We start from the raw sequence: 10,507 nt of genomic DNA, 5'->3' as shown, positions 1-10,507 counted from the left end.
ACTCGGTCCAGGGGTAGAGGGGGCGCGAGAGAGTAAGTGGGCGGGCGTCCCATCCTCCGCATCCTCCTCCAGGTCCTGGCGCGCAGGGTGGGAGCGGTGCGCTGCGCCGCGCTGCGCATCGCGGCCCGCTTGCCGCCTGCCCCCTGCCCTAGCTGGGTCACCTCCCCGGGCCGCCGGTGGAGGGCTGCGAGGCGCTAACGTTACGCTGTTTCCGGTTTTCCAGCGGGCTCTGTTTCCCCTCCCAAGGCGGCGGCGGCTGAGCGGCGGAGCCCCCCAAATGGCCTGGCCAGATGCGGCAGGTTTGCTGCTCAGCGCTGCCGCCGCCGCCACTGGAGAAGGCTCGGTGCAGCAGCTACAGCGACAGCAGCAGCAGCAGCAGCGAGAGGAGCAGCAGCAGCAGCAGCGAGAGCGGCAGCAGCAGCAGGAGCAGCAGCAGCAACAGCAGCATCTCCCGTCCCGCTGCGCCCCTAGAGCCGCGGCCGCAGCAACAGCCGCAGCCCCGCAGCCCCACAGCCCGGAGAGCCGCCGCCCGCTCGCGAGCCGCAGCCGCCGGCGGCATGAGGCGCGACCCGGCCCCCGGCTTCTCCATGCTGCTCTTCGGTGTGTCGCTCGCCTGCTACTCGCCCAGCCTCAAGTCGGTGCAGGACCAGGCGTACAAGGCACCCGTGGTGGTGGAGGGCAAGGTACAGGGGCTGGCCCCGGCTGGCGGCTCCAGCTCCAACAGCACCCGCGAGCCGCCCGCCTCAGGTCGGGTGGCGCTGGTGAAGGTGCTGGACAAGTGGCCGCTCCGGAGCGGGGGGCTGCAGCGCGAGCAGGTGATCAGCGTGGGCTCCTGTGCGCCGCTCGAAAGGAACCAGCGCTACATTTTTTTCCTGGAGCCCACAGAACAACCCTTAGTCTTTAAGACGGCCTTTGCCCCTCTCGATACCAACGGCAAAAACCTCAAAAAAGAGGTGGGCAAGATCCTGTGCACTGACTGCGGTGAGTCGCCCCCTCCCTCTGCTAGAGGAAGGGGGGAGGGGCGAGGTGGTGGAGAATGGGGGTGGGGCGGGGAGGTGCTGCAGGTGCCCAGGCCTGGCAGCGTCCGGGCGCTGGGGGGGTGGGGCCGCCCCTGGGCAGGGCGCCTGGCACGGGTGGGTGAGGGGGCTGGGGTTGGGGAGAAGGAGGATCAGGTTCAAAGTGTGCCAGGGTTGGGGGGTTGGGGGAGGCGCCGGCCAGTGCCAGCAGGGATCTGCGGCTGATGTACGGCATGTGGGGCTGGAAAGCTGCCATCATAGCCCAGTAGCGGAAGGAAAAACGGAGAGGTCCAGGCGGTGCTGGCCTGAGGCTCAGTGAGTCAGGAGTGACCCACGGAGGCCTTGCCCGCTCTGCTCCCCCGGGCCTGCTGTGCCCAGGTTGGCAGGGTCTGCGGGAGCAGCTGGGCAGACTCCCAGGCTGTGAAGGCCTCACCTTACAAGTTCTCCTAGGGAATGATCGCCCCCGCCCCCTCCTTCCTCTCCTGGGTTCGCTGCTCTGCTCATCCACACCGCTGGCGCAGGCAGAGTTGGACTTTTTCTGCTACTGTTTTCCGTCCTCCATGTGGCTCCGGTGTTTTTCTCCATCGTGATTGCCTGTCTTTGCTAGGCGGGTAGCACAGCCTTCTCTTAACCTCCAAGACTAGCAAGCAGACACCTCTTTTGGCTATTTCTGGGGGATCTTACTAGGTCTGTTGATTGTGATGAAGATGAAATAGAGTAACTTACTTCTGCTGAATGTTGTAAGTTCAGCTCTGACATCTTACTGGCCGGATGTATTGACAGCATCTCTCATCTTCATGATGTTGGTTCCTGCTGCACAGGAATGCAAGTGATTAGAAACAAAACACTGAAATCTATAGGTCTGTGCAGCTGGGAATGGACGTCTCCCATGTCAGAAGTCAAAGAAATGTCAGTCTAAGAGCTTTTTCTTCTTGTCCCTGAATGCCAGTGCTTACTCCTCAGTAAGATATTTCGAACTGAATTATCCCCACACTAGAGTATTTGGTGTTAGCCTGTCTTGTTGCTTATTCATATTGGGGTTTCATTTTGTGTCAACTAAGGCTGAATTTGTTGGCATGCGGTGTGTCTCTCTGGACTGTATAATCACTGAATTATGATAGATGTCCTGAACTCTCATAGAAGTCGGTATGTTTACCAGTTTACCAACTGATTCTGGGTAGTATAGACAGGCTTTGAGTAGCAAAATATGTGTAACAGCTTATAGTAAGCTTTGCTGTCCTCATTTTTCTAGATCAATGCCTATGACTTTTGGAAGCTTCCCTCCCCCCACCCCCTTCAAGAGACAAATTTTAGGAGTTTAGCTGTGGGAGTAGATCTAGGTACTATGTTAAACTGCGATCACTTTAATGAGAAGTATCTTGGCAGTGTCTTGGCAGTGGAAAAACTTTGGGGATAATAGCAGTTTATTGCTCTGACATTATCCTTAGGAATATTGTTGACTGCTTTTTAATGTTGGTTTTATGCTCTGAAATGTTTTATGATGACAAGTTGAAACCAGCTAAGAATTTCTAATTTTTTATTCTATTAAGTATTTTATCTGAGATCCCTTGGGGAGCTGTGGAATGGTATTATGCTTTGAGAAATAGTAAAAACATTTATTGAACCTTGTCCAAGGACAGCTTCTGTTTTGTTTTTTTGGTGAGTTGCTCCTGAATGTGCACAGTGCACATCTTCACATAATCCCTAGTCTCGGCCACTGAGGACCTGATGGTCATTGTCAGATAACCCCATGGAATAAAGGGCTTCTCTGCTCCCTTGCCCCCTCCTCCTCCTTTCTCCTTTCCCCAACACACCTTTTTAATTACATACTCTTTGTTTTAGAGAGCATTTAATAGATAACAGTTGAATACAGAGATCATGAAAGATTTTAGGATCAGAAATATAGTCTTTTTTTAGGTTATGATCATCTCATATTATTAAAATAGCATGTGTAGTGTAGTTCTCAAAAAGATAAATTTAGAACTGAAATCTTTGGTAAAGGGGAGGCCCTCACACATCACAAATTATCAAAGAGCAGGTGTATATGGCAGTAAACACTTTAGAATGCAAAAAGTTTTGCTTTGAATTGGTAGTGTATGGATAGGTGTCAGCTTGAGGGGCCTTATAAAAGAGGATTAGAAATTATAGGACATATATGTGAGACTTGTGGAATTGGCAATAATATGATAGACGAGTGTAAACTGCATTTTCTTATTTTGGACTATGTGGTTAAAGAAAACATGTACTGGTAATGGTATAAAAAGTAAGGAAACAAAACCATCCTAACTAACCACAACACTGTCCTTGTGCTCAGTAGGAAATAGCTAACAAATTCATTTTATGTTTTCTATTCTAAAGAAAGCCCTCTGGGCCACAGGGTCATTGGCAACATTTTCTCTTTGGAGAAGATTTGCCCATTGCAAAATAGGGAAACTGGCACTTGGAAACTGTCATCATAGCAGTTATGTTGAGCAACTGAGGTTGCATTGTTACTTTGTTTAGCCAGTTTTAGTTCTGAATGTGTCTGAATTCTGAGAGGTGTAGTTCCTAGGCAGGTCATCTAGAAAGCTATGGGGTTTTTTTTGGGGGGGGGGTCAGGATTTTGGGATAAAGAGCCATATGGAGGGATATATTGTGCTTAAAAGTTGGCACATGCTTCAGTAGCATCAATGCAGGGGTCATACTGGACTTCTTTTAAAAGGTCTTCATAAATGACTAATTTCCACTGTGAAATGTTGACTTGAAGTCTGTGATCTAAAGTGGGGAATGGTGTACAGGGGTCTTGCTGGAATAGCAAGACCTGCCAGAGGGACATTTTGACAGATCTAATGTGTATCATCTATCCAAAAATGCTACGTCTAGTAGTAAAGAGTTGAGTAAAATCTTTGCATTTCTAAGAAGATTGCATACATGAAGGAAAGTGTTTTCTATGCCTTCTATGGAATGAAGAGGAAAAAGAGTTAGAAAGGCCTTGCAGGGATTAACAACTCTGTACAATGCTATAAAAGCATCCTGTTCTGCAAATAGTCCTGCATTTTACAAGATGGTTGCATATATTTCAGTAAAATTATACCCTATCTTGTTTTCTTATATACATATTTTTAAGCTGCTTCCTCATTGAATAGATCCAGTAGATAGCATTAAAAAAAAGATAATTTCTTCCTTTGGGATTTTCTGATTAGCAGTTTTCCAGTGTATAGTGTACTTTATTATTAAACATGGAAAAGGTATATTCCTGGGAGACTTTACATTCTTTAGAAATAGTTTTAAATTAATTTGGCACCAAGATTCACATATTAGCTGAAGGTGGTTCACAAAATTCAGTAGCAAAAGCTACTGTATATTTTTAAAATGCTGTTTATTTAAAGACTCTTTTCTTCCCCAGCCAGCTGGAAACCCAGCTGTGCTGCAGTTTGAAGATGGGAAAATGAAACTAGATTAGAAACTGACCAGTCCTAGTGATGAAGACAAGTCTTGGTTATAGATTTAGGGGTTGAATTACTACCCCTAAATAATTACCATTATTTCTTATAGTGGCTGCTTTCCTCTGCAGACTGTAATTCCTAGGGCAGGAACAGTATCTTTGAGGTATTCTTTCTACTAGCTTCCCTGCCCCCCCCCCCCCCAGTTTTGGTACTGTGCCTGGCTCATAGAAGGACTTCTCATAAGTGTCTTTTGAATGGATGAAGTCAAGTGAAGTTAAAAAAGAAAGCCTCTAGATTTCAACTAAAGCAATCTTAACTCTCAGATCCGTGACACTAAGTCCTGTGCTGAAAAGCTGAGTTTGATGATAGCCTCTACCTGTCGCTATGGGAACCTTTTTTTCCAAAGGAGTCGTTATCAACTAGAGTACTTAACCACAATGTGCTTAATCATTGTGCTGATTAGTGTTAATGGGATTTGAGCCGTGGAGAATAAAGGTTTTGCTGGAGAAGACTCTCTTTTTCTTTTTTGGAGGGTAGATTACCACTAGCCCACCCTCAAATTTAAACAAAAATAAGACAACTATAAGTTTGAATTAACAAACACTTTTGGAGCTAGAGAGGGTGGTTTATTAACAGTCTAGGTGACTAACTTCCTCTTAGCCCCCAATCAAAGCAAGTGTGCTTCTTCTTTACCATTTTCTATTATCTAGGGCATTGTAATTTACTTTTTAACGTCGTTTTTTCTTTATAAAATTGCATTTATATTTTTGGATATGTAGCACATTTATATGGCTCAAAGTTTAGAAAATACATAAGAATATATGGTGAAAAGTTTCCCTCTTACCCCTGTGCTTAGAGCTACCCAGCTCTAAGGCTCTATTGTAAAGTAACTTATTCTTGCAATGTTTTTTTCTCTACAATCACAATGTTTTTCAGAGTAGTCCTATACTTGTCTTTTAACAGATGGAGAATGTTAATTTTGCCAATAAGCTAATTTTATGGTAAATACTTCCTAGGTAATATGTATTTTTTTTTAACCTGGCCCAAGATCTTAACTAATTATCTCTGAGTCCTTTTCTATCTCAAGTATCTAATCAAAGGATCCTCTTTTCCCCTTAACCAGTTCCCTTCCTCACAAATATAATCCTTGGGGTCAGGAATGAAAATACCAACTTATTTTTCAGACACTTTGCCATTAAGAAGTTGTCTATAACAATGAATTTTGTAAATCTTAATTGGGATGCCCAAAGGGGAGATCCAAAGGTTTGTCACTGAGATTTAGGTCTGCAGCTCTGCCCATACAGCAGTTCCTACTGTTTCACACACTTCGTAATCTCACAGTAGTGTCCGTGTGGGAAATCACATGATTCCACAGATGGAAAGAGAAAAACTACACAGTGCATGATTACTTTGATTTTCATTCAGAAGCCAAAGACCCCAGTTGCTGATGAAGAGTTTGATTTTGACCATATTCATGCACAGCTGGTACAATTCCAGGGGACTTAGCTACCCAAATACTGTTTTGAAGTACGTTTTAAAGTTAGCTGATTTGAACATAGTGTTAACATTTCAGAGGAGCTTCCAATTGTCATTTGGATAACTGGGGAAAAAGTAAATATGCAAATATCTAAACAGCAGGAAGTCTTAACCCTCTAAAGCCTGTTGGCATAGTGGCATCTGGCAATTTTGAACCTCGAGTTGGGAAAGAAATGGTGTTATCATTATCATTGGAGTTTTCCCTGTGCAGTCTTCAACAACTTCTTGAGTCTTTCTTTTCAAGGTCTGAAGTGTTGTTAGTATAATTTGTACTCAAGGTAAAAGAAATTTCCTCCCAGATTTCAAATTTGGATGGATGGATGGATGGATGTGGTACTGGGACTTTTGTCTTATTTCTAGCAAATTAACCCTCTCCTCCCACTTTTTGGATTTGTACATAGAAATAAATCCAGTTTATGAATTTCAAGAGATGATATAGGAAACTCTTTGGAACACTGGGGAAAGTAGATGAATTGACTAAGAGAAGTGCTAAATTATGACAAGTTTGAAAAAGGACTGTTTTATATGAAATCAAAGTAGACTCCTTTAAAAACAGCAATATATGGATGAATCTTGTTGAGCTAGAGCTCTATGTAAGGTTGTAAGAACTGAAGCAAACATGGACGATGATTATTTTTTTTTTTTTTTGAGACAGAGTCTCACTCTGTTGCCCAGGCTAGAGTGAGTGCCGTGGCGTCAGCTTAGCTCACAGCAACCTCAAACTCCTGAGCTCAAGCGATCCTCCTGTCTCAGCCTCCCGAGTAGCTGGGACTACAGGCATGCGCCACCATGCCCGGCTAATTTTTTCTATATATATTTTTAGCTGTCCATATAATTTCTTTCTATTTTTTAGTAGAGGTGGGGTCTCGCTCTTGCTCAGGCTGGTCTCGAACTCCTGAGCACAAACGATCCGCCCACCTCGGCCTCCCAGAGTGCTAGGATTACAGGCGTGAGCCACCGCGCCCGGCCCCATGGACGATGATTAAAAGGCATTAGGATAACATGAAAAAGGGCATGCTGTACCCAGGCAAAGAACTGGGAAGTTTTGCTAATCTGGGGTCAAAAGACAAATTCACACTGATTGAGATCAGTTGCTGCTAATCAGCTGTGATGTCTTTGATAATTAAGCAATGAGGTTAGGTTAAAGAATCTTTCTTCTCTGGCTAGTTGCTTCCGGGAGAGTGTGGCATATGAACTCCATTCTACAGTAACATTCCCTTTCCACTTTGTACACATGGTGAGATCCAAATAGCCGCTCCAGGGGCCTTCTCTGGGACAAAGGCCTAGCGTCTCCAGAGTCTGTTATCTCTTCTCCATGCCTCTGCTCAGGACCTGATTGTGTTGCTAGCCTCCTGGGGGTGGGACAGGAGTAGGTGGTTAACATTCCATTTACCCTTGCAGATGTTTCCAGAGAGGCAGAGGCACAGGTATCCTAGAGAGTTTCTGTATTCTACTAGTAACACAGACCAAGTAACACATTACCAAGAGGTAATGTTCAGGTTACTTTTATTCTCTCTCCAGAAACAGAATCCATCTTTATCATTCAGTTTCCTACCTTGTGCTGAGGTCATTGTCTCCCCTCCCCTCCTCTCCATGATCTATTTAATAAAGACTGAGGATCTGTCTTTGTCCTTTAGATTGGGATGTTTTACTTGGTCTTGATCTTGATATTGGTCCAACTAACAGATATACTTGAATTGAACGAGAGGAGGGTTACCACATGGCCAAATACCTGGTCTAGCCCATGCAAAAGTCAGGACATCATTAATTCTATCATGACAGCAATGCGACTTGGAATAGAATCCCAAAGATTCTATTACTGAAAGAACTTTCTTTTAATTCTGTCTTTTAAATGTTTGCTTCAACAAGTTTTGAATATCTGTTCTGTGTAAAGAACTGGATACTTCAGGGGAGTTGTATTATTAAATACAGTCCTTGTCATCGATGAGCTTACAATAACAGTAATTCAACCTAGAATATGATAAATATCATAAGATATGCTGAGATAGTGCTTTTGGGAGGAGAAGAGTCATAAAGGAAAGAAAGATCATATCTGGTTAGAGGATTAAAGAAAGTTTCTTGGAGAAGTAGTTTGAGATGGGGTTCCAATAGTCAGAGATAGATGAGGTGAGAGTGGTTTGTGAATAAAGAGAGATGAAGGAAATGATTAAATCTGTATCATGCAGTGACAGCAGCATTCTCAATGGCAGAGGGACATGTTTGTGTTATACAAAATAACCAGAATGAAAAGGAGAAACAGGTGAGGAGCCTGGAGAGGTAGGCTAGGGTGATGTTTTCACCAGTCTTCCATGCTAGGCTCATGTATTTATTTTTAAGTATGTAAGTAGTATTTGAAGGCTTAGGTTAAAAGTAACTCAGTAATGTTTTGTAGTTATCAGTGAATGGGTCTTGCATGTATTTTGTTAAACTTATCTCTAAGTTTCATGTTTTTTGCTATGCTATTCATGCTATGCTATTATAAATGGTATTATTAATTTAATTTAATTTTCTAGTTGCTCATTGCATTATATAGAAAGATAATTGCTTTGTTTTTTTTTTTTTTTTTTTTTTGTTTTTTTTTTTTTTTTTGAGACAGAGTCTCGCTTTGTTGCCCGGGCTAGAGTGAGTGCCGTGGCGTCAGCCTAGCTCACAGCAACCTCAAACTCCTGGACTTAAGCAATCCTACTGCCTCAGCCTCCCGAGTAGCTGGGACTACAGGCATGCGCCACCATGCCCGGCTAATTTTTTTTTGTATATATATATATTTTAGTTGTCCATATAATTTCTTTCTATTTTTAGTAGAGACGGGGTCTCACTCTTGCTCAGGCTGGTCTCGAACTCCTGACCTCGAGCGATCCACCCGCCTCGGCCTCCCAGAGTGCTAGGATTACAGGCGTGAGCCACCGCGCCCGGCCTGTTTTGTTTTTATATTGATTTTGTATCCTGTGACTGTAATAAATTCACTTATTCTAGTTACTTTTTTCGTAGATTCCTTGGAATTCTCTATGTATGTGATTATGTTGTCAGTTAAAAAAAGACAGTTCCCTTTTTCCTGTCTAATCTGCTTGCCATTTGTTTCTTTTTCTTTTCTTGTTGCACTGGCTAGGACTGCCAAGTGCAAGGTTGAATAGAAGTGGTAAGAGCAGACAGACATCCTTGTTCTGTTCATTAGGAAAGCATTTAGACTTTCACTATTAAGTATGATGTTAGCTGAAAGTTTTTCTCAGATAGCCTTCCTTTAAAAAAAAGTCGATTAAATACAGTGTAATGACTACTACCTTGGGCTCTACAGTCAGATGGACCTGGTTTATTTTATTTTTTTTAATTGAGATAGGGATTCACCATATTGCCTACACTGGCCTCAAACACCTGACTCAAGTGATCCTCCCACCTCAGCCTACAGAGTAGCTGGGACTACAGGCACACACCACCGTGCCCGTCTGGACCTGGGTTTAGAAACCATCTTTTGCATTGTCCAGCTGGGTGATGTTGGGCAATTACTTTCCATGTCTTAGTTTCCTATGAAATGGGGATAGTGATAGCACTTAGTAGGATTGCTATTAGCATTAAATGAAATAATGTGTTTAAGATAATTAACATATAAATTGCTCAATAAATCTTAATTATTAACAAAATCTTATTAACTTAGACCAATGTGAGCAGAAAAACTAAGTAAATGAAAATATCAAGTTCTAGAAGTAGAATGGGCAAGCAAGGGGAGAAATTTTCACAAACAACTGTATTTTTCACTCTGGGCTGGTAGAGGTGTTGTTGAGAAGAGAACGGATTATGTGTGTGGTCTCATTTAGAGAGACCTATAGGAGTCCCAGGGTATGAATGCTGGTCTTGTTGTAGAGGTGCCAATTAGGGCTACAAATCTTGATGTGCCCATCAATATGTCTTGGTCAATTTTTTGAGAAGCCTGCAGATAGATGTTGTTTTTCTCTGTTTCACAAATAGGACTAAAACCTATAACCTGTAGCATCTCTTTCAAAATCTCATCATGCTTATGGGGTAAACCAAGTTCTGGAGTCCTGCCAGGGCTACTCTTTGACTTCATCGGTCTTATCTTACATTTCACTGTTGTCAGGAGGAGTTGCTGAGAGTCCCTGGAAAATGGTTGAAATCTTCCTTATTTTCAAAGAAGGGTTCCTGACTCATCCTGCTTTGATTTGGTGGCTTCCATAGTTGGGAATCAGTTCACACTGAATCATTCATCTTCTCTCTTTCCTTGTTTCTGTATTGAGTTGGAATGGATCTGGTGGCTGCCCAAGGTCAGAAGAGTAGAGATGTGATCATGTAACAGGTGGAATTTTTTGAATTTGTGGGATTTTATTTTTATTTTAAATAATGAATTAATTGATATGTGGAACCTGATGAAATTACGAAACTTTACTCCTTAAGTGTTTGTAGAAAAAAGACTCCATGCTTTGAGTTCTTTTTCTAACTACTTTTTGGGTATTACTACCCCTCAGGTCCTTGGCTAGCCATGAAGCCCTTGACCTCAAGAAGTATTCTTTAGCCGAGTGA

General features: G+C 43.2%; 1 protein-coding gene across 5 annotated transcripts in view; it reads left to right on the top strand.

Annotated features, from left to right (window-relative positions):
- The first annotated feature begins 290 nt into the window (after window positions 1–290).
- The window catches only part of NRG2 (neuregulin 2), a 185,840-nt gene continuing 175,623 nt past the window's right edge, over window positions 291–10,507 (top strand). For all 5 annotated transcript variants that reach the window (XM_069484106.1, XM_069484105.1, XM_069484104.1 and 2 more), the window contains exon 1: window positions 291–981. In XM_069484106.1, coding sequence (XP_069340207.1) covers window positions 291–981 — 691 coding nt within the window. The remainder of the gene's footprint in view (window positions 982–10,507) is intronic.

Source organism: Eulemur rufifrons, chromosome 10 (assembly GCF_041146395.1).
Source record: "Eulemur rufifrons isolate Redbay chromosome 10, OSU_ERuf_1, whole genome shotgun sequence".
Classification (NCBI taxonomy): domain Eukaryota; kingdom Metazoa; phylum Chordata; class Mammalia; order Primates; family Lemuridae; genus Eulemur; species Eulemur rufifrons.
Note: the sequence above shows the minus strand (reverse complement) of the source record. Positions and strands in the feature narration are given on the sequence as shown.